Raw genomic sequence first — 27905 nt, 5'->3', positions numbered from 1 at the left:
TGGCCTGACTCTGTTCCTGATAATTTTTTTTTCCTAGTCAGGTCCACTTTGACTAATTCTGGTTTGGGGGTTTTTCCTTTAAATTGGGTGCCTCTAGGGTGACTATGACTTTATGGCAGGGAGATCTTATCTCTCACTGTCAACATCCTGATGGGGCTGGATCATGAATCCTCCCTTCCTTGGTTCCCTTCTTGGTTCGCCAACTTCCTGAAGGCCAGGCTTTCTCCCTAGCAGCTTGGAAATTTCCTACCACACAGGCCCTTTTCTTTTTTTTCTATGGTGAATTTGTTCTTTTTCTTCTATAAGGAAGACTGATTGAGTTGCACACATCTGTTGCTGATCACAACCTTTCTGCTGCAACATGGCCATTTCTCCCCCAATCTTGAAAGCGCAGGAAGAACTTTCACACAGTTCTTTTTCTTCCACATCACCTTCTTTTGTGTATTTTGCCCTCTTCTTGGGGGTTATCCTTCAATACCTATAAAAGGCTGTCTTTGCATTTCCTTCTGGTATTAAGTGGTGGCTGCATATTAAAAATCTGACTGTATAGGGCCGGCCCCGTGGCTTAGTGGTTAAGTGTGCGCACTCCGCTGCTGGCGGCCCGGGTTCGGATCCCGGGCGCGCACCAACGCACCGCTTCTCCGGCCATGCTGAGGCCATGTCCCACATACAGCAACTATAAGGCTGTGCAACTATGACATACAACTATCTACTGGGGCCTTGGGGAAAAAAAAAAGGAGGAGGATTGGCAATAGATGTTAGCTCAGAGCCGGTCTTCCTCAGCAAAAAGAGGAGGATTAGCATGGATGTTAGCTCAGGGCTGATCTTCCTCACAAATAAATAAATAAATAAATAAAACTGTTTAAAAAAAAAAAAACCTTAGACATGGGACTTTAGCGACTGCTACCTTATTGATATTCAAAGCACAGTCTACCACAGTGAGTAAAATTGCATAGCAAATATTTATTAAAGATAATTCGTTAACATGTCTGAAACTTAAGTATGATAGTGAAGTGACCCTTCTGGCTCTATTATAAAGTTTCTTACAGTACTTAGAAAAGAGCTGTGAATAGAAAAGTGCTTGCTGAACAAATGACCTAAAATTCAATTTTTTGTAAAACGGAATAGAAGCAGAGAAGGGGATTGTTGTTGCTATGCTCTTTATCTAAGGAAAATTTCACTTAAAATTAACTCAGAGTTTTCTTTTAAATTTACTTTAATCATTTTGTATTTTCTCTAAAAGTTTACACAGACAATGATGATTTTGTGGCTTATGAGATGTAGTTGAACAATTATCAAGTCTTCATGTAGATAACTGCACATACACAATTCATTTAAAATTAAGGGCTTCTACGCTCATAGGGAAGCATGCTGAAGCATGTGTGAATATGGAAAAAGTATATTGTTGTTGTATGGGGAGTGGCTATCAATGGATAACGGGGCTTACCGGGATGTGAGAGCACAAACAAGCCATGGAATTGAGCCTCCGTCTTGAAGTTCACGACTGAGCGCCCCTCTTCCCCGATGCGCATGCCGGTTGGATAGAGAGAACCTACAACGGGATAGCGCACAAGAGTGGAAATATTGGTTACCAGGGACTCCTAATGTACAGGATTTCTTCCAAAAATGAATTCAGATTCATCTCATCTTTAAGCATTCTAGCCAAAAGGTATTATCAGAAGAATTCTGAGTGATGAGAGGCAGAAGTAGTTTTGTTTCTAATGAGAAAAGGTGTCTAGAAGGTATGCAAAAGAGAATTAGGTAACATGAGTGAGGCCAATATGAAATACATATACAGATGGGTTACAGTAGGCCAAGATTTTTTTTTAAAGCTTTAGTCTACATAAATGAAACTGTAAATTGAGAGACTTGATGAACTTGTCAAATTTTGAAGATTTGGACATGTAGGTGGAAATTGGTTTGTTCTTCAGGATGATTCCAAATTTTATAGGCTTAATAAAACTCAAGCTTTCCCAAGAAATTTAGCAGTTTGACCAAAGTTGACTCCAGATTCAAGAAGGAAACATGAGATCTTTATGTAGAAGTTGAGAACCACTGTATGGATCCATATTAAGATTCACTTAAATGTACATTTTCTAAGGCAAGATATGAAATTAAAACATTTGAAATAACCTGGAGTGATTGTTCAGAGTGATCGTATTACCTTTCACTTAGCTTTAAGGTAATTTGATCTGTTTAAGACAGCAGATTTTGAGATGCACTATCAACAGTATTTTCCCTCTGACTCGCAAAAAGTAATGCAGGTATGGTACTCAGACGTGCATGGAAGCATAGCACTACTAGATGCCTGAAAAGAAACAGCACTAATTCTACTAGTGGGGTAATTAGCTTTATGATTGTGGACTTTGAATTACGATTCTGACATGGAGATTGAAACAAAGTTTTATAGATGCTTATGGGCCCAATAGTTAGTGGCACTTAACACTATTGTTCTAAGATATTCAGCTAAACTATCAGAGAATAATAGAATTTTAAAACAGAAATAATAATAGAAGTCTAGCCTATCTTTCAGAAGAAATTGAGTGCCGTAAAGGTTAAGCAATATGTTCGAGATCACACAGCTAGTTAGCTGTAGAGCCAGAGCTAGAATCTAGGACACAATTCACTCTGGACTTTAAAACACACCTCCCATTTTCAGAAACAAAAATGTGTAACTTTTCCTCTCGGGTTCGTTCCTTTTTTTCAATTAGAACTTCCTCTATCCACTTTCTAGAATCTAGGGAAATATATAGACCGTGTCATGTAATGCATAAATCTCCATGAAATGTAAATGTTATATGTGACAGTCACATATTATGCAAAATTTGAGGCACCGATATGATTTAGTTAAAACAGTTTTTCCATGACAAAAATGAAATTATCTTAAAATATTGACTATAAAAATAAAATATATTGGAAGTTGCTTCTATTACTTTTAGCTACCGTAAAAATCCTCTTAAGTAATTCAAAGAGGTAAGAAAACTAGTTTGCCCACCTTGGAGTTCGGCTTCCGGTGGGCTGCCAATTCCATCATTCCACAAGATGGCAGTGTCATACACAAACGTGAGACGCAGCTCTGACTTCAAGTCAAAATGCTGCCAGCCTCCTACCCCAACGGGGGAATGGAACACGTAGGAAACGTACAGAGGGACTCGAAGAGTCACATAGGACTGCACTAAATTTAGGACCTAAAACAATAAAATGACATCTGTCAGTACGATTCAGTGTTGTTAACTAAATGAGCCTAATTTTGTACAAGCCATTTTCTCCTTTCACGTAACTGAAGATTTCATCTTCAGTTGAGGAAAGGAAATGACAACACTTACAACACTACTGTCCCCTCACTGATTTTGGAGCAATTAAATAGTTGTTACTATACTAACTTCCTTTGCAACAAAGGATATGTAGCAGAGATCTTTAAGATAAACTGCATTATTTTGAGTATGCTATAATTTACATAGCCCTTTTTGTTTTAGAGCAGCTTTATAAGATATGGTTCACATAACATATAATTCACCTATTTAAAGTGGACAAATCATTGGTATTTAATATATTCAGGGAGCTGTGCAACTTTCATCACAACCAACAGGACTCCCGTACCCATTCTCAGTCATCCCCTTATTCCCTCCTCACCTCCAGTCCTGGCAACCACTAGTCTACTTTCTGTTTCTGTCTATTTGCCTATTCTGGACATTTCATATAAATGGAATCATATAATATGTGGTCTTTGGGGACAGGCTTCTTTCACTTAGCATAATGTTTTCAAGGTGCATCCATGTTGCAGCATGTTTCAATACTTTTATTAGTGAAAAGCACCCAATTTTATGCCTATACCACATTTCATTTATCCATTCATCAGCTGATGGACATTTGGGTTATTTCTAGTTTCTGGCTATTATGAATAATACTGCTATAAGGTATTTTTTAATTATTATATAGAGGAAGATGAAATAAAGCAGGAAAGATCCAGGGAAGCAAATATGTTTAGTAATGACATGTAATATTTAAGGTGTCTCAGAAATAATTAGTTGAAATGAAGCATCTTGCTTAAAATTTATGCTTTCCTCTTTCAAGTATTTTGCAGGTGGATTGGGGGTCATGGAGGATAAACTAATATTTATTTACTGAGTGCCTACCACATTTCAGATATTGTGTTAGGTTCACAATAAAAGCTATTCAATATTTTCACTCTCCCCCAGAATTATATTTATATGTATGGATGGATGATTGGATGAATGGATGGATAGATGATGGATAGAAAGAGAGAAAGAGGAAAACTAAGATTCAAAGAAACAAAGCAAATTTCCCACAGAATTCTTTAAGCTTCTGGAGTGGCGCTGCCAATATCGGAACCCAGCTGTGGACCCATGCTTTTTCTACTCTATCACACTTTATCATATTCCAAACAAAGCTGAGGGTAGTCTTAAGATCACCTAACAAAGCTTATCATATTTAATTCTCAAAAATAGCTCTGCAGAATAGTAGGGCAAATACCACTATCATCTTCTACACAAGAGCAAATTTGGGTCAGATCACACTCCTTAGAAGTTCTAGTCAGGCTTTCTGATACAAGTCTAGTTCTCCTTCCACACTGAGCTGGCAACAGGAATAACAGTCATGAGTTAATGAATAATTTAAATCATGATAACTATAATTTGAGATAGAAGCAAACTCCTCAAATCACAAAAATGATGACTTGAATCATCAACAAATATATATATGAAAAAAAAACTATCAACCAAGCAAATTATTTGATCCTCGGCTGTGTAGTAGCTAGCACCCCCCATTATCTGCTAACCTGGCCAGCAGGAGAGGGGCCTTGCAATCAAAGTCCTTGGAGATAGTATTTTCTAAGGGTGGATATTATTGCAGTGATTGAGAAATTGATCTTGAAGTGCAATTTTAGCACTCTGACAGTGTAATGGAGAGTGATTAAGTCAATCCATATGTCACTGGTAATTGAAATTAATATTTTATCCTGTGATTTTAATAAATCAAAATTTTTTTAAAACTTAGGCTTTAGGCATGAATTTCCAATTAAACTCTCTAGGTGCTCAAAATAATTTTTGCCAACATTATACTCTATCCATCAAATGTTACTGAGAAGTGTAACAAATGTGCTATTTTGGAGAAGACTATTAACATTCACTTCCAAGGAACAAGTTACTTAGCATACACCTCCCTGACTAATTCTTATTTGATTTTATTTGATTCCCACGATAACCTAGAGTTTGATCATTTCTGGACCTGGTAACCTAGAGTTTGATCATTTCTGCACATGGAATCAGCATCTTATTGCATTTTCTTGTTCACCAGGTCTTCTTTGTCTGCTTAGAATTTCTGTCTAGAGGAATTGGAGCCTGAATGGAACTACGTTGATCACCCAGGTCACCTACCCATTCATTCCTGTAAAATTGAAGAATGCAATGTAACTTCTAGATGTCATCTTAATGAGCACTTAATTTTCTTTCAGTCTGTACCACAGGACTTTTTAAGGTTTTTGTTTATAGTAAAGAAATATATGTTAAATCTGGTATACCGCTCTTAAAGAAACTGTGACACGATGAGTGAGTTTTGATGTCCTTACTGATGTTTAAATTCTCCAACAAAGGCAAACAATACTTTAAATTCCATATTTAAAGGGATAGCGTAAAATTCAAATGCCCTGAAAAAGGTAACACACTGATGTACATTTCTACCACTACTACTAAGTGGCTAATAATGGGCAGCAAGTATGTATTTGGGGAGGTATTACCTGCTGAAGGGACAAAAGAAAGTCTGCTGATCTGTGTCACATAGGGGAAGAAGAGGAAGAAAAATGATACTCATAATGTTGCCTAAGGTGAGAACTAGTGTTGAGGAAAATTGCATTATATTTAATTGTTCGCTTATTTTGGACATGTAGCTGAAGTGATCCAACTTACATATTATCTTATTGATGTTTTAAAATTCTTATAGAAGTAGGCAGTATGTATATGTACTAATAAAAACTAATCTAGATTTATTTTGTTCTTTTGCAACTTTCACTTGAGCAAGGCTATATTTCACATGTATTGAAATCAAGCCACGAAAAAGATAGTTGGCAGGCCCAAGATTATTCAGTACAATCAGGACTGACACTCAAGTATCTAGACCAGCACTGTTCAATGGAAATATAATGTGAGCCACACAGGTAATTTAATTTAAATTTTCTAGTAGAAACATGTGAAACCAATTTTAAAAATATACTTAACTCAATATATCAAACCTATTACATTTTAATATGTAATTAACATAAAATATTTTTAATGACATATTTTATATTCTTTTTTTGTACTAAGTCTTTGAAATCTGATATGTTTTTTACCTGCACAACATATTTCAATTCTGACTAGCCCCATTTTGAATGCTCAATAGCCACACATGGCTAATGGCTACCGTATTGGACAGCACAGATTAGACACTTATACCCAAGGCGTTTTAACTAGACCACACATATTGAAAACAATAATCATTTAAAAATATTTGACAATCATGCAGCTACCCCATCTTTTTTTTTTTTTTATAATTTTTATTTATTTATTCTTTTCCCCCAAAGCCTCAGTAGATAGTTGTATGTCATAGCTGCACATCCTTCTAGTTGCTGTATGTGGGACGCGGCCTCAGCATGGCCAGAGAAGCGGTGCGTTAGTGCGCGCCTGGGATCCGAACCCAGGCCACCAGCAGCGGAGCGCGCACACTTAACCGCTAAGCTACCCCATCTTTACGCAGGATATATGGTTTGCACTTACTTCAAAGATTGAAAACAGAGCCAGAGCTGTTAGAATTTTATCTGAGGGCTACCACTGGTGGGGATTTCCCACTGGTAGAAATTTCTTTCTGTTGCTGCTTTTGTTGCCAGAAGTATGTCTACATCATCAAGATGGCGGTGTTTGTGAATGTGTAACGAAGGCTCATAGATCTCAATAGCTTGAAATCTCAATACAGTGTGTACTTAGCTAATCAGCTGAGGACATTGTTTTAACAAGTTACAATTCTCAGCCAAGGTCTCTCAGTAATAGCAGTCTACACATCCAGGAACACCTGGAGGAAAGAGACCTTGGCTTCTGTTCAGCTACAAGCCTTTCTGAAGGTCTGTGGTATCAGAGATGCATGAGGGAGACTCTGGAACGAGGGAGGGTCAATATTGCTCCACAAATTTGTTAGTATTAAGGACAATTCTATGAGATATTTACAATAACAGAATTAGAAATAATCTAGAAGAAGGGTTAAATAAGTTATGCTGGCACACCCACAAGGCAAAAATATCCTGGAGCCATCAAAAGTCATGTATCTGAAGAATTTTTCTCGTCATGGGAAAATGCTCACAATATGTTAAGCTAAAAAGCAGTATACAAAATGGTATAAATAATATTACACTGCTATTATTAAAAATATGTATGTATATTGAAAAGAGACTAGAAAATACGTCTGTGTACAGTGATAGTGGGACGAGTGAGATGTTTTTTCTTATTTTACACTTTTTTAGTTCTCCAGCTTTCCAGGTGATATCGTTACTTTCATTTAAAAAATCCACATTATTAAAAAAATTAACTGACAAATTTGACAAAATAGGAAGTAATATGCTTCATGAAAGTTGTACATTTGGGATTCTCCCTGCTATTTCTTGCAAAATGATTTAGCGTGGCTTATATGTAAAAAAGAATAAATCAGTGTACTGAGTATAAAATAATGGGATGAAAAGAGATGACTTCTAAAAGCCCCAAAGTTCCATGTTCCTAAATCAAACAAATAGTAAAAAGAAAGGAAAATTATTCCTTGAACCAAACAACTAGGAATAAACATGTTTACTTTTCCAAAATCAAACTGTCTTTTCATAAGTACATTACAATTTCATGTTTCACGTGCAAAGTGTAATTGGGGTTGCATTTCTGCAGCATATTCATATTCCTTGAATGATGTTATGTCGCTGTTTACTTAACAAGGTGCGAGTTAACATTCTGACCTTGCAGTACAGCCAGCCAGGCCGATAAAAGGTGGAATGAACTGAGGTGTTTTCAAGAGAAAAATCACCAAAAATACCCAAGAGTTTAAAAAACTTAAGTTTAACTTTAATAACTATTTTGCATCACAAGTGTTTTTCATTGTATACCCAAACAATTTAAAATTTTATTTAGGAAACAGATGTCACACAAAAAGGTGGAGCAGAATCATTATTTTATTTATCTCTATTTTTCTTTTACTACTATTTATCTGCTTTTATAATTTAGAAACTAACTATTAAAAGTGATTTTAGCATTGACTATCATTAGAGAAAGTGCAAGTTTCTTTTTCTTGGCAAGTAAAATTCTTAACTTTTATAAGAGGGAGGATTTGATTCTTATAACTCTACTTTGTTGGGGTGTAAGCTCTGTATCTGGTGTCCTCAGCAGGTACCTGGTATGGTCTCTGGCACAGAGTAGGTGTTCATCGAATATTTCTTTAATGAATGAATGTGCAGTAAATAAGATGGCAAAAGCAGAAGTAGTCTTAATATCAGCTAAAGCTACATTGAAGCAGTAAAACTGCATAAAACTTCATTTGCTGTTAACAGATGACTTTCCTGGATGTTTCAGGTGATTCCTTCAGTTTGGCAACTCCTTTTTTTTTTTTTTTTTGGGAGGAAGATCAGCCCTGAGCTAACATCTGCCAATCCTCCTCTTTTTGCTGAGGAAGACTGGCCCTGGGCTAACATCCGTGCCCATCTTCCTCCACTTTATATGGGATGCCGCCACAGCATGGCTTGACAAGCGGCGCATCGGTGCGCGCCCCCAGTTGTGAACCGGAGAACCCCGGGCTGCGCAGCGGAGCGCACGCACTTAACCACTTGCGCCACTGGGCTGGCCCCATGGCAACTCTTTCTTATAAGTTAAATAATCTGCATGTGGGAGGTTAGGGAAGGAAGAAAATCCTTTTAGGGTGTGTTAGAGCTTTTCAATCACAAAGAAAAACGCAGGGACTTGGCAATATTTCACGGCAGGAGCTTTAGCTACTAAGAACATATAAAGAAAAAAAATCAATTCTTAATCATGTTGTTCCTGGCAGAAGCAATTACCAGTTAGTAAAACTTGTTTGCACAGTGATTACCTTGATCTAAGGCGCCAAGTCTAGAAAAGGACTAGAAGCGGGAAAGTAACATCTATTAGACGCTTGGCCACGGCTGTGTGGAACTGGCAGAGGACAAACAGACCCGGGCAGCACTGGCTTCCTTCGGGTGCTGCTGTCCAGTGGAGTGGGCAATAAAACTAGGAAGCTGCTCTGAAGCACATTTAGCCCATATTGATGGTTTACCTTTGTTTTTGCCCATTTTCCCATCCTAAATGCAGAAATGTAAAAGTTTGTTAGACTCTTAAGCACTTCTAAAGCAGAATGTGTTCACCAAGCATTTAGTTTGCTTGCCTTCAGGTGCTGTTTTGTGAAACTTGTTTTCATTTCAATCTGATCTGCCAGTACTCAAATGAAGCTGTAGACCAGTGTCATTAAGGTATGGATTTGCATAATTTCACCAACAGTGGGTGTGGGTATAATCTGGCACACATCTGTACGACCACTGTTGGGCAGCATTCTTGTACCAAGAACAGAGGGAAAAGTTCATTTGCCTTTCCCGTAATCGCATCTGTGACCATATCCACTCCTCACATTCACTCAATTACATGACATTTAATTCATTCAATTACATGTCCAGATAAGAATTATGACGTGGTTAAGAGCAGAGGCTTACAAGCGAATCGCTTTTGGGCAAGTTATTTGACTTCTCTTTGCTTCAGCTTTCTCATCTCTAAAAAGAGGACAAAATTAGTATTTTCCTTATAGTGGTGTTGTGAGGACAGGATTAGTGGAAATATGTAAAGTACTTAGAAGAATGGCAGGCACATAGTAAACATTAAATAAAATGTTAGCTAGTACTATTATTATCGTCGTTATTGTTATTGTTAGTACTATTATCGGATATTTTCTCTTCTTCTCTAGAACCCAAAACTAATGGGGGAAAATTAGGGAAATATCTCAAAGAGTTAAATTTCTTCTACTTTAATTTGTATTTTCTTCTCCATCACCTACATTTAAATAATGTGTGTATGTTGAGGGGGAGGCAGGGATATAGGAGAAGATCCTTAGCTAGGGGGGAAGTAGAAGTTTAAATCCAAGGAAGAAAGTCAGGGAAAACGAAATGGTCATCTCTGAGCTTCACTCTAAGAGAGGAAGCAACATGCTTTATTAGATTGTATTGCCATTTAGTTTACACTGAGGCTTTTAGAATTTTATAACAAGATTCTGAAATTCCAGTGATTTACACTGAACCTGGTCATCTCCTTTATGTTGATCCAGGTTACTCTATTAAATTTATTTTCAACAGTGCAAAAGCAGAAAAATTCTTTCAGAAGAAACTCATACAACAAGCTGGCCACCTTACTTAAGAAGATAACATGGACCAGTTAAGAACTGGATGGCTCAATAATTCTTATAGGGTGCTCTCTCTTATTCCGAGTATTATGTAATGTAAGCCTCTTCAGGCAGGTGAAACTTAACTGAAACCTGCAGTTCCCAGTTTTCACTAATGAAGCAGAACTGTCACCAACTAGGCACCTGGAGAAACTCAAAGGTGGGTCTGGAAGCAATTAACTGTTTTTCCAAGTTATTTCTTTTCCTTTTTTATGTTAAGGAGATGAAACCACCAACCATCCTGAAACTGACCAAACAAGAAACTCAAGGGAGATGTAACCACCAACCATCCTGAAACTGACCAAGCCTCACCACAAGACCTAGGCCCATGACCTTTGCCTTATTTTTAATGCAAAGATCTCTCCAGGAGGGGCTTAGGCCTCATTATGTGGAAGTATGTTCTCCAGCTGAGCCTGTGCAAGCTAATACCTGCCTCTCCCTTTTGAATATTCATTCCCCAACCGAAATAAAAGTTCCTGCTTCCCTTTGTTCGGGGATGCTATGACTTTGGAAATGATTCCTCATGGCCTCCTATTTGCTGCAAATACACTTTACTTTGTGAGACAACTTCCACTGGTGTAGAGTCTTATTTAACGCACCAGGAGGCGAGCCCACTTGGTTCGGCAACAGAACCATTGGCAGCTCAACTACAGAAGCAGAGCAATAACTTTTCTAGCTAGGAGTGGTAATGGGAAGAGAAGAATAATGAACGTAAATAATTAAATAGAGGAAGAGTGATTTTAAAAAACACAGCAAAGTATAATCAGTTTAGCTGAGTGTTTTATGGTAAGGTTTGGCCGGAGAGATGAACACATTAGAGGCAAGATTTGCATTCAAAATGCACTTGGTACATTGGAGAAGTGGGCAGATATAATAGAACAAGGCTTAAGCAGGATAAGCGCAGAGTTTTCACTAGAGAAAGCTCTCTGGGTTGCATATCTAAAAGACAGAAAAGTGCTGCCATTTTGTGGAGAAGATAGAAAACGTTCTTGAGCATGAAAAGAGGCTATAGACTAAGCGAGATCCACAGAGAAGCTCCAGGTAAGAAGTGATTTTTAACAAGGAAGAACTAGAACTACAATATAATCCTATTACTATATCCAATTTGTGCGTGTGTGTGTGTGAGGAAGATTAGCCCTGAGCTAACATCCGTCGCCAATCCTCCTCTTTTTGCTGAGGAAGATTGGCCCTGGGCTAACATCAGTGCCCATCTTCCTCTACTTTATATGGGACGCCACCACAGCATGGCTTGACAAGCGGTGCGTTGGTGCGCGCCCGGGATCCGAACCTGCAAACCCTCCAGCTGCTGAAGCAGAGTGCATGCACTTAACTGCTACGCCACTGGGCAGGCCCCACTATATCCAATTTTGTTTATGCCAATAGATCCTGTGACTTAAGCAAGATCCTGAGAGAAAAGCAAATGGAAAGAAAACAGGAATGATTTAATAATGGATTGAAAATAAGCTCTTTGAGGAAGAGCTAAGGGAACCAGAGATATTTGACCTATAAAGGAAAAAGGCTGAAGTAGATTTGTTAACATGAGTCCTTATTTTTATTCTGGGGATAGGGTTTTTTTTTTCTTTTGTGTTTCTTTCAGGTGGCAAAGATAGGTTGGGGAAGAGGGATCTGAAGAGGTAACACTTCTGAGGGCTTAAGTGACTTGCCTAAGGACACATAGCTAGAAAACATCAGAGTGACATTTAGGTCTGCATTTGCTTGATTCCAATATCCAGGCTCTTTCCACTGTTCCACACTGTCTTCCCATTGGTGTTTTTATTTGGGATTTTTACTAATCCACGCAAGTTTCTGAATATTTTGCTGCTTTCAGAGGAGGTGGTTAAGATAATGTCTCACTACCTTGGAGTCCAACAGTTCCCAGATATAATATAACTGCCCATTTAACATAACACCACCTCAACTTGTCAAGTTTCACACTTGGCTGTAGGATTAAACTGATAGTGAGTTATCATCTACTTTTCTCTTGCTACCACTTGTTTTATATTTTAACACCACAGGAATATAGCACAGAAAAAAACCAGCCTCACCTTTGCCAAATCTTGAAAGACATGATCTATTCTGGGTACCATTCAACACTTTAATGTATAAGCCTATTTACATAAACTCTTTTGTTCAGTCCTGTAGGACAGAGCATAGCTTTTAGTTCAAATACTCACTAAATTCTCAACTACACCCTACATATTTTAGGTTCTCTATAATAACTGCTAGTGGAGACCTTGCTTCTTTATCATTTTAACAACAACTTTGTTGATGATGGTGGTGGGGAGGATTGTGTGTGTGTGTGTGTGTGTGCGCGCGCGCGCGCGCTCACATGCGTGTAGTATGAAGAGGAGTCAATAATTGTAGAGTAGAAATAACAATAAGCTTTTAAGGAAAACACTTTAGACCATGTTAGTGATGAAGAAATGAAAGAGAGGGAGGAAAAGGGGAGAAAACTAGAAAGAAAAGAGAGGAGAAATGAGGATAGAAGGAGAAAAATAGAAGGTAGAGGAAGAAGAAAGATAGTAAGGAGGGAGAAAAACTAGACTGACCCTGAGGATTGTAAATCCTCATTTTAGATGGTTTATGAGATATCACAGGCATCTATATACATAAGAAATGATAATGTATACTTTCAAGAGTAATTGGTGTTTCGATTTTTATAATATCAGAATAGATTTGGAGCATTGCTAAAAAATACATATGCTTTTGACACATTGTTCCAGAAATAGACATGGATTTTTCACACCAGTCATGCCAATTTTCTAGTCCCTCTTGTACCTAATGACCTATATCACCAAGATGGAAGACTGGAGTTGAGATTTAGTCCACATCTATGTAACTGAACAAAACCAACTAGTTTATCCAGTGACCAAAGTTCAGATGTTAAAAATCCATACCTGCCCATCTGTTCCAATGGTGCCTCCACAGTCAGTAAGAAGTTCCGACATGTCATAGCAGCTAACAAACTCCCATAAGCAGGCCTCTAAGTTCAGGTTTCGGTAGAAGCGTAAGGTATTGGAACCTCTGATAGATGAGCTGTACTGGTAAGGATACATCTCTCCAACTATTTCTGGATTTTTTGTAGCATCAGTCAAGAAACCGTGGTGGGTCTTCACTTCAGTATAATCCAGGAGGTTGGAGCACTTGTGGTTTCCAACCCTCGTGCCATCGGGCCTGAGGGTGAGCTCAAAGTTGGAAAGCTCTTTGGTGGAGATCACAGGGAGCATGCCTACAAGGAATTGTCATCATTGTTACCATTCTCACCAACAGCAAAGGGCTTAGAACACTTCATAATTTCCTTATCTCTTGAGAAGACAAGTCTTATAAAATACTGCAGAGGAGTGATTATTAAAGTGGTGTCCTAGGACCCCTGGGGGTCCCAGGAATTTTCCTGTGACATGAAAGCTATTTTCATAATGATACTAAGACATTATTTGACTTTTCCACTCTGATTCTGTCACTGTTATAGGTCTGTTTTTCCCTCCTCAGCCCTTTGCACCCCTGAGTCACATGTCCAATGTGAGCCTAGAGATGGTGTAGTCAAATGTGGGACCAACATTATGCTGTAAAGTAAACAGGCACATATTCCTGTCTACCTACCGTCCCACTCAACACAAATTTGGGTTTGTAATAAGCAGACAATGCAGAATTGTGTCCTTTTTCTGAGAGAGGTAGATTCTACCTTGTAGTTGCTAATGCTGCCTAATATTTCCTTTTCCTTACCTACTTAAAATATAACTAACATACCAAATAGTAAAATTAATATTAACAATTTACTTCAGTATAAAATGAATTGAGTCAAATACAACTTGAAAATGTCTCCTGAACATGAGGAAATATTCATAAAGTGTGGGTAAAGTTACTGACTCTCAAATTGTGGCCACACTTCCCTGTCCAGAGAAAAGGAACACAAACATAATACTGTTAGTTGCATTTTTTATTTTATTTTAATGCCTAGGAAATGTCTTAGTTATTGCAATAAATATTGGGAGGGATCTATAAAACTCCAGCTATGAAATATCAAATACATGTTGAAAGTGAGCGTTGAGATACCAAAATGCTTTACAGTAAGTCTAAGTTCAAGAGTTTTGAAGACATACTTGTGCTATTTCCTAAAAGCTATCATATTAATCCATGTTTTGTTTTATTGTGTTTGGACATGTATTAAATTTATCTAATTTTAGAGAATGCTTAAATTGTCAGACTTCAAAAAACTGGACAGAAAGAAAGCAGAAATACTTGAAAGGAGCAGAAGCAGCAAATTGAGCAGTTATTGTCTGCTTGGTTATTTAGGGTATTCAGTAAAATAACCAGGTAATGTGGAGCCCAAACCACCTCCACAGATTTGCTTACCCAAGTCACCTACCGTCTATGTGTGGCATCGTGACAGTGAGCTTGATAAGGTTTGCGTAGTCTGGGTCCTCGGGGCCCGTGTAGCGCAATTTAGCTGAGAATGGCTCTGCTCCCACTATCCCTGGCACCCGGGGCTGACAAAGACCTCAAGGAGAAATGAACATATTTATGCTAAGAGAAGAGAAAAGACAACACCTAAAGAATATTTTTAAAATAGGCACTATTATTTTTTTTATGTACTTTAAAATTCTCTGTGGACTAAGGCATTGCTAAGAGTAGATATCATAAGGAAGCAGAATAACATAGAGTAAGAAGTAATCACAGCAGACAGTTTAGTGTTTACTTCTTAATAGTTGGGGTATTTTATAAAGTATGAGAAAAAATAGTTATTGTTCAATGTGATTTAATATGTGCTGGACATTCTAGGTTATGATCACATTCACAAAATCATTTTAATATAAAGTGTGAACTGACACAGTAAAAATGATTAAAAGCCAATAGGAAAAAAGTAAGTATAATTTAATTAAGTGAATGGGATGCTTACCCTAGAATAATATACTTACGACTAGTTATAAAATATACATTATTTATAAACAAATAAAACTAAAAGTGCCCTCATTTTTAAAACAAAAAATGTCTCTTTAGAGGGGCTGGCCTGGTGGCATAGCGGTTAAGTTCGTCCGCTCTGCTTCTGGCAGCCCGGGGTTCACAGGTTCGGATCCCGGGGGCGGACCTACGCACCACTCATCAGGCCACGCTGTAGCAGGTGTCCCACATAAAGTAGAGGAAGATGGGCACAACTGTTAGCCCAGGCCAATCTTCCTCAGCAAAAAGAGGAGAATTGGCAACAGGTGTTAGCTCAGGGCTAATCTTCCTCACACACACACACACAAATGTCTCCTTAGAACCAGGGAGCAAAATGTGTAGTTTTCTCTATATATGTAATTTCTTACAGTATTATAATTTATAATATACTGATAATAAAACATATTGTTGCTGATATACACATACGCATACTGATATACATACTGATATATATCATTTTCTCTCTCTCTCTCTCTCTCAGTGATCTTTAAGAATTTTGACATGAAAATCTTCCTCCAATGTTTGCTTTAAGAGAATTTTGATGTTTCCATTTTAATATCATTTAGGGGACCAAGATGCTAGATTATAACTTCAAGAGAACTAGGGAACATATATTTTCTATTTGTACGAAACAGAGGAAATAGACAGGTATTTATTAGCATAGCAATAAAATCAGAGGCAGTCCTTAGCATCTGATCTGTGTGTTTTATTAATAGGGGAACTCATTTTAAGGCATTGTTTATTTATTTATTTTTTGGCACTAACACAATAGTTTGTTTTTAAGGCAAACTTAAAAACCATATATTTTAATCCTAATAAAAGAACATGTTTCCTATACATGATATCAATAAATATTGATCCTGAGTATATAATGGTGGGAGGTGGTACATATAACTCTTCTTTCTGTGACAAAGAAACTTCTAAAATTTTGTATGAAAATGGAAGTTTTAGAAATAGAATCTTATAAATAGACTGTTATATTAAAAATCTAATTTAAAAATTCTTCTTCAGAGTGAAGGATTTGTTATAAAGTGGATTTCCTGTCTTTTCAGTGTTGTCTCCAGCTACATCCTATTCTCCACCCACAACGTGTCTGGGCTCCAGCCTGGAACATCCCCCGTAATAACAAGGTATGGGCACTGGTACATACTTCTGCACCTGGACTGTCCTTCTCCTCCTGCCCCCAGCAAACTTCTACTCATCCAACAACCAGCTTGGAGTGCCTTGGCATCACGTATGTCGTTGCATACCATCCTGCTTCACCTCCTGATCCTTCCTCCTCTCTCTCTCACATGCTTCCCCACTTCTCTGCTTGTCGTTCCCAGAATATTCCAAGTTCTAGCATGCTTCTGTGAGTCATTGCTCATGCTTTTTTTCTCTGCTGTTTTCAAGATGCAGCTAAGCATCTCCTCTTTGATGAAACCTTTCCTGACCCACTCAGGGTAGAACTAATGACTCCTACTTTTGCATTTTGAGCCTTGTACAGACCTAAAATTTGTCTGTGTCCTCAATTTGAGTATAAACTCCTTGAGGACAGGAATCTCGCCTTATTTTTCTTATTGCCAGCATAAAGTATGGCATATAATAATAAGTGATCAAAAAATGAAATGAATTAATATTTGTTTTCTAAAGAATATTTTCATAAAAATGGATTTTATAGGGTATTAAGGAATATGTGAGGGCACTTGGAAGAATTAATAACCAGAGTTAGAGATTTATAATATTCCACGGTATTCCAGTGGTCTTCATGTGGGAATGGCAATGCATTACCTTCTTCTTTGCCAATGGTTACAATAGGACTCATCAGCTCCAGGCCCTCATTGCCATTGGCATTCACGGCACGAGCCACACACTGCACCCTGGAGCCAGGCTGAAAGTATATGGAGTCTAAAGTGATCATCTTGGATGACGTAAAAAAGGTGTCAAAGTCCACTTCTCTCATGGGGCTGGTCACACCATCAGGGCCAGCGGGTGCACTAATCAGCCATCGGTACCGCGTCGATGTGTCATTGATGTTCTCACTTGCACAAATAGAGCCTGTTTTGTCATAGTCTGAATATTTAGGGTTGCAAGCCTATGGAAAACAAACAACTATGTTAGGGCCACGGTACAGAACTATGTGGAAATGATTCCTCTCAAGGTCTCACAGTGTTTTCACTGCTGCGTTTTCCATTTCCAGATGCTAGTCCTGCAACTTTCAAATTCCTATTCTAGCCATAATAGCTTTTATGAACTCTAATCTTCCATTTCAAACAGCTTATTGGACATGTCCACCTCTACCTTGATACGTGTAAAATTATTATTCATTTTATCATCTCTCAAATCCTCAGAGTTGCCAAATCATCTTTTTTCTTTCCCCCTCCCTTCCTTCCTCTCTCTCTCCCTCCCTCCTCTCTCTCATCTTGCCCCCACATCCAGTGGGTCAGTGAACTTGGTCGATTCTTTTGCAATACTTCTTAAGTTGCTCCCTTCTCATTCCCAGGGACCACCTCCCCATCTAATTCAGAGCCTTTCTAGTCCAGTGACACACCTGCCCTGGTAACACTCCAAAATATACTTTCTTCTCATGCCATTCTTCTGTGCAAGAACTCCCTGCTACCCAACAAATGAAGCCCACTTTCCTTAATATAACATTTAAAGACCTCTACAACTTGGCAGCAAATTATGATGTCTGCCTTGTGAATTCAATAAACGTTTATGTGTAGCTACTGTATGTAGGTCATTATACCAGGGCTGTTGTTATGTAAAAATAAATATGACCCAGTGTTTTCTCACAAGGAGCTTATAATTTAGAGTCAAGAGAAGGCAAGTAAAAAAGTGATGATAACATGTCATTTTTTATGCTATTCCTCTAGATGTAGTTTGTGTTGCAATCACTTCTTCCTGGAATGACCTTCCCTTATCTGACTCTTATCTGAAACTACTGAAATTCCCCCAACTATCCCAAGCCTTCCTTCACACATGGAGCTGCAGCCCTAGCTAGTCTGTATCATTCTCATAATAATAATGATCACATCTTGCCCTATAGTACAGTAACTGATTCCTGTATATTTTTCTCTTCCTTATTTTTAAATTCCTTGAGTTCAGAGTTCAACACTTATTTATTTTTCCATCAGTGACAGACCCTGAGGTAACACAAGATAACACACTATGTACACATCAGTTAATAAACCTCTAGTGGATAAAGGAAGAAAAATGGGAGCTTTAATTGATTAATGTTATATTTTCCCTTCTAAAGTTCAAAGCTTCAAACTTGTAGTATTTTCCCACTTTTATTTCTGCATGACAAAGCCAATACTATATTGGTTAATGTTTATAATTATTTTAAATAATTATTTTACAAGTTTCTCAATTTTGTCAATTTCCTACTCACTGTGATACAGACGACAGGATAGCCAGACACAGGTCCAGCACTCTCTTTAGCTCTGGAAGTGTCATCATACATCAGTAAGGACACAATTTGAGGGACAGAAGGAGAAGTGACATCTGCCATGCTGTTCATTTCTTCTATATACACAATGGCTTTGGTCATCTAGAAGAAAAAGATAATTATCTGTAGTTACTGAAATAATTGACTCTTGGTGCATCTATTGTACAGGATAATACCCATGATGCGCGGCAAGTCCTTGGCTTCATTATGATGAAAACTGTCACATGCAGAGCCCCTGCAGAGTGACAGGCCCTATGCAGCTTGTTCCATGTAACCCTGACACCTTGGCCATATCTTATGGTACAGGGGAGGGTACCTGAGCCCAGGGCTTGCTGCGTTGGCCAGTGGTCCACAAGGTATTTGGGCTCTAATTTTTTGCTCCAAAGTGATGATAGTAGCTAAATCTGTCTGGGCATTGTGAAGTGGAAGATCCACGAAAAAGTCAATTAGTTGATAGTGGGAGGAAAGGTGAAAGACACCCCAAGAGAAGGCAGATCCTAGACGTCACATGATAGCACGGGCCATGTGGAAGTGGATGCTAGAGAAAAACAAAGCTTTAATGAGCAGAGACCAGAAGCAGAGCCTGAAGCACAGGCAGAGGGAGAAGTTGAGCCACAGACAGAGGAGGAATCTATGAACATCCACTGCTGGGATGGTGACAGGAACACCTCGATGATAACTTTTCCTTAGCTCCTGAATAACCTTCCAATATCTGGCTATAAATCACAATTTCCAAATCTATATTTACATGTGTATTCTCTTTTTGTTCAGATATAAGCAATCTTTCTTGGTTACATGTAAAAAACCCTTTTATATTAATTTTAATATTTTTCTCTCTTTTTTTATTGTGGTAACATTAGTTTTTAACATTATATAAATTTCAGGTGTACATCATTATATTTCGACTTCTGTACAGACTACGCCGTGTTCACCACCAAAAGTCTAGCTGCCATCCATCACTGTCCACATGTCCCCCTTTACCTCTTTTGCCCTCCCCCCAACCCCCTTCCCCTCTGGTAACTACCAATCTGTACACGTGTATTTTTTGGTGGGGGAGCTGAGGAAAATTAGCCCTGAGCTCACATCTGTGCCAATCTTCCTCTACTTCATACGTGGGTCACCGCCACAGCATGGCTGACAAGTGGTGTAGATCTGCACTCGGGATCTGAACCTGCAAACCCCGGCTACCAAAGTGGAATGTGCCGAAATTAACCACTATGCCAGGGGGTTGGCCCCAATCTTCCACTTTTTTGCTTGAGGAAGATTAGCCCTGAGGTAACATCTGTGCCAATCCTCCTCTATTTTGTATATGTGTCGCCGCCATAGCATGGCTGATAAGTGGAGTAGGTCCACACCTGGGAGCTGAACCCGTGAACCTGGGCCGCGGAAGCAGAGCATGTGGAAATTTAACCACTTGGCCACGGGGCCAGCCCCAGCTGCCGTACATGTGTATTCTTAAAAGAAGCTTTTATCACTTGAGGTGATCTGAGTGAATCTCTGTTCCTTTCACTCAAAAGAGTTTAATGCAATGCTACATAAAAATAACAATAAAAGACTCATTTTTTATGTGATTAAAACTTTAGTTTTATAAATTACTTTAGGTTTAAAGGTCAAAATTCTGTGAAAATTATGTTTACCTTAAAGAAAATCTGGTTGATGATACAATATAAATAAACACGGAAAAAAAATGTTAGGACAGGAACATTTTGATCACTGAGGCTCTGGACATCAATTTAATAAAGCTAGAATGAACAAGTAGGAATTTTGAGGGTTAGCAAACTACCTTTGTGAGTTAAAATGTGTGTTTTAATGAGTTGTAGCACTGAATTAATCATCTCATCTTTGTGCTGAGATGAGACTTTCTTTCTGGAGGTTAATCCCAAATTCAAGTATTACTGACTGAAATGGGGAGGGTAAGTGGGCTGATGTGGGGCTCAGTGACTCTAGTCTTTGAGTTTCTACAAACGTGATTTTTCAAAGAAAGAAACAGAAATTTCTTGATTACGATCTAATAGGAACAAAATTTATTTAGGAGGTGAAAAGAGATTATGCGCATCTCCTTTATAAAGGCTTATACAAAGTCCCATTCCCTTATTGTATACTATATGATGCTTACATGCATTTTCCCTAATAATATGCTGGCCATGAATTTATATCCACATTTTATTGCTTACCTGTGTCTCTGCTATCATATTTTCATCGGGTTTTAGGTGAACAGTGAAGGACTCTCTCATCTCTCTTATCCCATCAAACATTACTTCAGTTTCAACAACGTGCTGGGTTTCTCCCTCCTTAAATTCAATTTCTACAAATGCAAAATCACAGATTTAAATCTTTTATGTATGAACATGAGAAGTTTTTGTCAAGCTTTCTTGACAATGGCTCACAGTGAGAAGTACATCTTACATTGTGGCCCAGTGTATTTGTGTGTGTGTGTGCGAATAAAATGGAATAAAAAGTTTAAAAACATCACTTATGCTTACTATATTCATTGCACTCTGATATTTTCTATTCTATTCCATTTTATCCAGAAGAAAATTCGAATCATAAGCTACTAAATTGAGTTATTGACCCACAGTTTGAAAAAATGCTGAGGTATGCAATGGAAAATCAGCAGGTCTAATGTTAGGACATAACCAGTCGAAATCGCCTCTCATTTCCCAGAATTTCTAAACCAACAGGACACAAGTCAAACAAATATGATCACAGGTATTATTGAGTGTGAATAGCATTTACATTATGTATGTATCTAGAAAAGCTGGATATAAAATTGAGACTTTTAATATCATATCAAACTATATTTTAAAAAGACTTCTTTTTGCTGTTGATGTAAATCTTGGAAACTCTTTTTTAGATCAATGTTAATGGTATTTTTCTCTTACCCCTATCCGTCCTCACAAAAAGAATGCTTCATTGTCACGAAAATCAAATGCAATTATGAGAATCCTTTTCTTAATGAAACCGGCAAAGAGTTAGCCATTGATAATTAAACAGCTAGTAACTATGGGGGATCAGAATTGGCCCCACCCCCACTAACTAACCAAAGGAGTATGGGATGGGAGGCCTGCCCCCAGAACAGACCATCACCACAGACATCTCTGGTGACTGGGTGGGTCCCTGCTAAGCCCATTCTTAGTTCTGGTTGCCCTTTATAAAAGACATTTACATTTGTAAAGAAAATCTCCATTTGTAAAGGTATCTTCTTCCCTGTACCAGGAGGAAGGAGGGGGATGGCCTTACCTAGAAACTTATCAGAACGGAAGATGAGGACTTAAATCTGCATGATAAACTTACGCATTGTTAACTGTGCTGTTTAGGTAATATGCTATCTGACTCCCACTAGGTTCCTACAGGTAACGTCACCCTGGAGTCGGGGTCACCATGGTAATGGGTGTTTGAGCTATTTTTTCAGGAACTGAACCCCTTGTCCACTTCAGGCCGGTTTGAGACCACCAACCCATCAACTGGGACTTTTTGATGGTAAGAGGTTGGAACTCCACCCTCAGGGCATGCTAATGCCGCCATTCTGTGAACATGTGTCCTACAAAGAGGCATGAAGCCTGACTACGCTTGTGCAGATCATCAATTACCTCATCTCTCCTCACCTCCAATCATTTCAGACCAGCTTGCCCCCTTCCCCATAAATACCCGAGTCCCTATCTTCGGGGAGGCGGATTTGAGACTTGTTCTCCCGTTTTCCTCACTTGGCTGCCTTGTGATTAAACCCTCTCTCTCTGCAATCTCGTCCGTCATCTCCGTAATTGGCTTTCTGGGCGTTGGGCAAAAACGGACCTGGTGCGGTAACATTAACCATTTCAAAATTATTAAAACATTAAGAATTAATTGATTTTCTTGAACTCATGAGTAAGCAGCTGACCATACTGTGAAACTTGGATAGACTATTTTGCTGGTTTTACCATACCTTTTGAGAAACTGGCTCAGAAGAGAAATAAAGAACATAATGCATAATCATTCCAATTAGAGAAGATAACAGATGCTGCTTTCTGACATAACTGCAGTTCCATCATTATAATTCTAAATTATAAATCCTTTAAAATGTGGCAGAACAAAATGTGTCTCCAACGTATTTTTCTTTTCCTACTTCTATTTTTTTTGTCAATTATGGAAAAGTAAGCCAGATTCATCTTTAAAATTAGCTCTGTTTCTAGATACAGCCATTATCCACATCAGCCTTAGCATGTTCTATAGTCTGAGATTTCTCATACCCTAAGAGATCTTATGGTTCTTGTTCCAGAGGATGAAAGTAGCCAATCATCTGGCCCACCAATTTGTTTGGTAGCACCTGTGGGATGTTGTATTAATTAGTTTCTAACACTTAAAAATCTGGAGATTTCATAGGCAGATGCAGATCTTTTTTCAGTTCTTTTGCATTTTTCTGCCTAGCAACAGTCAGCTGGCTAAGAGAGGACAGGCATTTCCCAGCAGCGAATGGACTTTCCAGTTCAATACCATCCCTGTCACTCCATTTTCCCCTCAAACCTCCTTGGTTCCTCATTTTCATTGCTTGTCTTAGCCCTGTAAGCATTCAAGTTTTGTAACTCTCTGAATTATACAAACCCAATTTCCAAGAAGTTAAAAAGTTAAGAATTTATTTTAAATATTTAAATTATTGTTTTCTTAAAGTACAATTGCTAGATGATAGACACTTTTCTCAATCACTGTAGCCTTTATCTGTCATTTTAGACACTTTTAGCACAACACATATTTCAACTTACATTCTATATTTAATTTTTTCTGTTTATTTGTGAAGGACTGACCTCAATTTGGAACACAAAAAGAGAAATTAAGATATGTTTCAGAAAATATTACTAAATTTTTATTATAAATAGCATGTTGACATTTATGGGCTAAAAGAGACAAAGGCTGATTTAATGTTATTTAACTTTTTTCTGACTTCATTTGTCAGTTTACTATATAGGTAGAATTTTGTTTCTGTTTTAGCAAAAAGAATTGTTTTATATTTTAAAAAAACATTTTCTGTTAAAGGTCATATTGTCCATATTTAGAAGGTGTTTCCTTCATGTAAAACCTACTCACTACAGAAAGACTTATTTTAGATTTTATAATTTAGTAGCTAATCAGGGTTTTTTTTTCTTTCCTTTTGGGTTGTATGTGATTTATATAAAATATATCACTGATGCCAGCCCTGATATCAGTTCCCCTACATTAAACCCAGCATATATGGGGTTAAAACCAAAAGTACTCATCCTCTTTTCCTGTTTCTCCAAGTTACAGTCATATGTAAATATCAGGGTTCTTTTTGAAGTCTTTTTTTTTTTTTTTTTGATGAAGATCAGCCCTGAGCTAACATCCATGCCAATCCTCCTCTTTTTGCTGAGGAAGACGGGTCCTGAGCTAACATCTATTGCCAGTCCTCCTCCTTTTTTTCCCTTTTTCTCCCCAAGGCCCCAGTAGATAGTTGTATGTCATAGTTGCACATCCTTCTAGTTGCTGTATGTGGGACGCGGCCTCAGCATGGCCGGACAAGTGGTGGGTCGGTGGGCGCCCGGGATCCAAACCCGGGCTGCCAGTAGCGGAGCGTGCGCACTTAACTGCTAAGCCACGGGACCGGCCCCAAATAGCGGTTTTTTAAACCTTTGTATCCCTGAACTTCACGAGGCAAACAGAAGTTACAAATTGTTAAAAGGCCAGGTGGCCTCACACTGGGCTCACACTGAAGTTTTGGCTAATTACCAGTTCTTGAGGTTTATTAAAGGGAGGCTGATATCCAGAGAATATCAAGAAGCTGAAGCTTCCCAGACCCCAACTCCTTGGCTTCCTGGCACCAGGATCCACCCATCATGGAGGCAGACCATCAAAGACAGTCCCGCCTTTGATTCTCTTATCTCACCATCCTCCTCCCTGCAAACAGCCTCACAAGGCCAAACGCAGGCTGCTGGGAAAGCGCCAACCAGCAAGGCCACAGACTCCCCCTCCCTATAAGCAGCTACATTCCTCGCAACCTTTAAAGCCCCTTGCCTCCCATCTTTCAGGGAGACAGGACGAATTTGAGGGCTCACTCTCGTCTCCCGGCTGACGTCACCGGAAATAAAAACCCTTTCCTCGCCACAAGCCTAACGTTCCAGTTTTTATTTGGCCCCTCTTGTGTGGCGGGTAAAGAACCTGTGTAGGAGTCTGGTAACATTATCATCCTTTACATAGAGAATAATCTGAGGATAACTTTGAAGCTCTTTACCATATATGCAAAAAATACACAAGCTCCTTTGTAGAAGATGCTCTTTTTTCCTATTGTCTCATTAAATTTATTACTTAGTAATAACTATCAGTCACTTTCCAAATTTTGTTCGCAAGTTAGGAGATCAAGAAGAATGCCTGAAGCTCTAAGATCATCAAGAACTCATGATGGCTGGTAGTGAGAGGTAGGAAGCTAGAAACAAAGTGGAAAGTAGAACTCCAAATAATTCATAAACTTAATTTTGAACATCAATTTACGTCTGTTCTGTTGGCAAATAATTCATAGAAACAGAGAGAGAAGAACTGATTTGTTAAGAACTTACTTAAAAGTAAGTGGTAAAATGGTCCAAAAATTTGAAGGAGGCGGCGGATGGATGAAAGCCATCCGTAATGGGCTTCTAAGGCCCAGAGAATTCATTGTCTCTGTGTTTGGTATTTCACCACTCTTTCAGTGCCCTCCATTAACACAAAGTTTTCTAGCTTTAAGTTTTAAATTGTTAGTGTTCTATAAACTATAATAGACTATCATCTCGGCTATCATGCACATTTTCAATGTAACAGAATATGCCAGGAAAGTTATTATTTAATATCTGATTACCATAATGAAGTAAAACCCATTGAAAGTTAAAGTAGTCTCAAAACAGAAGGTCATCTAGTACATCTACTCAAAATTTCCTGACATCCTAACACATATACCTTGTAAGTCAAAAAAGAAAATCTTGGAAATAAATTCCATTGTCTTTGTTTTTCTGAAGGAGATTAATTTGAAGGATTATGTCTATTTTTATCTCAGTTTGATATTTCTCTTCTTTTGTCAAGGGCACCAGCACTAACACACAGTGTGAGCATGACCCATCTGGAGACAGGCCCTGGGAGCCCCCATACCTTCCGACACAGGGTGATAGTCTTCTCCAGAAGTGGCTGAGCCATCCTTGGTGTGGACTCTCACGATGGAAACCTTTGAGGTGTCTCCTTGGCGAATCACGGGAATTTTTCTAACCACCGACTGTCCTGGTTCTCTGGGTTCACTGACGCTAAATTTGGTTTCTCCAAATTTAATAATTGTCTCTACAATTGTAAGAAACGTGGACAAATTAAATTCTAAGGGGAATGCTTTTTCTTCATTTATGTTTCTTTCCATGTGGGAGGAGCTTAATTATATCATACTCCTGGCTTCTCTCTGTCCCCTCACCCAATATTATTTGTGAGTGTGTTAGGAGAAACTGAGCCCAGCTCCTTCCTTGGGAATTAACCAGCCCCCAAAGAGCATGTGCTCTGGGCAGTCTCTATATGCCAACAATTTTATGGGAGTGAGCCACTGAGAGTGGGAGAGGAGGGAGGAAACTGCTGGCTCAGGAATCACTGCACCCAAGGGTGTGTGAGGAGGGCAGAGGAGGTATGAATGTTTGGGATGCAGACTTTAGATATAAACCACATTCTCCAACATCAACGTCCAGTTTTGGGGTTTTTTTTGGTGCAAAAGATTGGCCCTGAGCTAACATCTGTGCTAATCTTCCTCTATTTTTGTATATGGGATGCTGCCACAGCATGGCTTGATGAGTGCCGTGTAGGCCTGCACCGAGGATCTGAACCCGCGAACCCCAGGCTGCTGAGGCAGTGTATGCGAACCCAACCACTACGCCACCGGGCTGGGCCCCAACTTCCAGTTTTGATGGTGTATTTCATTCCCCATTTGACTTAATCTTTTTCCTATTTCTCAATTACTTTAAAACCCTAGTCAGAAAGAGGGGGTTATTTTCTGAGCCACTTAACTTTACCATAGATGGATTTCAGTTCCCAATTTACAGCTGAGCACAAGAAATGACTTCTTACTATCAGCATCATCTCGGATCCTTATCAGAGTTTCATTTTGTTCACCAACTGTAGCCCCAAAGGGAGAGTTGCTTTGTGGAGTGCCGAGAACCAGGCGGAGCTCCTCTACCTCCTCATACAGTACATCCTCCAGCAGCTCAAGGATACAAGGCTTTTCCGTCTCACCTGGAACAATAATAATAACAGCAGGCCAATCATATCCCAGAGGCCAAAAAGGATACAACTGCAATTAGATGTGAGCACCACAAGGGCAAGGATATTGCTTTTTCCCTGCCGTGTTGACATTGCAAAGAATAGTGTCTGGCATGTAATAAGCCTTCAATAAATATTTACTGAATGAATGAGTAAATATTTGAACATATGTAATGACAGGTCTCTATTTATACAGGGAATTTCTTTAATGTCTGTCTTTAAGTTCTGTCACTCATCTTAGAAAACAAGGGGAAAAAAAGCAAATGCCAGTTTTGTTTACGAATTTCTAGCATCATGATCAGGAAGCAAATTTAGCAAGCTTGTACTGGTTGGTCATTCTTAATTTGACTGCTGTACTAATTTCTAATACAACTATTGGATAAAAGTCATCAAATATTTTAAGACTCTGGATACATGCTAAAATGTGACATCTATTTCCTTCCATTTCTGTCATTTGAACATTATCTCTGAGCATTGTAAAATCTATACATTTGATATGCCCTTTTCCCCTGAATAAGTTTTGAATAAACAATATTGTACATTGCTGGAAACCAATCAACAAGTTGATACAGAAACCAAAAGGACATTCATTCAATCTGTTAGAACCTACCTCACCTTATTATCATCTAGTACACATAAAACCATGTCATAAGCTTGTTTGAAATCAAGAACTTGTATTTCCCTGATATACATTTCTCACCAAAAACTTGGCTTCCTCAAATTTCAAATAAAAATTTCAAGCTCAAACTTACCAGGGAGGAATGTGATGATGGCGATCTCACTATTTGGGCGTTCTTCAAAGTCCATCATCACTTGTGCAGACCCCTGCCGTGTATAG

At 38.5% G+C, this 27905-nt stretch overlaps 1 protein-coding gene across 1 annotated transcript; it reads right to left on the bottom strand.

Annotated features, from left to right (window-relative positions):
* Positions 1-1325: 1325 nt before the first annotated feature.
* LOC131403007 (FRAS1-related extracellular matrix protein 2-like) lies at positions 1326-27874 on the bottom strand. The gene is made up of 10 exons (XM_058537431.1): positions 27820-27874; positions 26876-27040; positions 25928-26110; positions 21001-21131; positions 18770-18928; positions 17167-17470; positions 14825-14956; positions 13356-13687; positions 2996-3188; positions 1326-1552 (listed from the first exon to the last, which is right to left on the bottom strand). Exons 1-10 carry the CDS (start codon positions 27872-27874, stop codon positions 1341-1343), a joined length of 1866 nt encoding a protein of 621 aa, XP_058393414.1. The 3' UTR covers positions 1326-1340.
* Positions 27875-27905: the final 31 nt, after the last annotated feature.

This window comes from Diceros bicornis, unplaced genomic scaffold (genome assembly GCF_020826845.1).
Source record: "Diceros bicornis minor isolate mBicDic1 unplaced genomic scaffold, mDicBic1.mat.cur scaffold_488_ctg1, whole genome shotgun sequence".
In the NCBI taxonomy this organism is placed as follows: domain Eukaryota; kingdom Metazoa; phylum Chordata; class Mammalia; order Perissodactyla; family Rhinocerotidae; genus Diceros; species Diceros bicornis.
The sequence above is the reverse complement of the archived record's forward strand: the minus strand, read 5'-3'. Positions and strand labels throughout refer to the sequence as shown.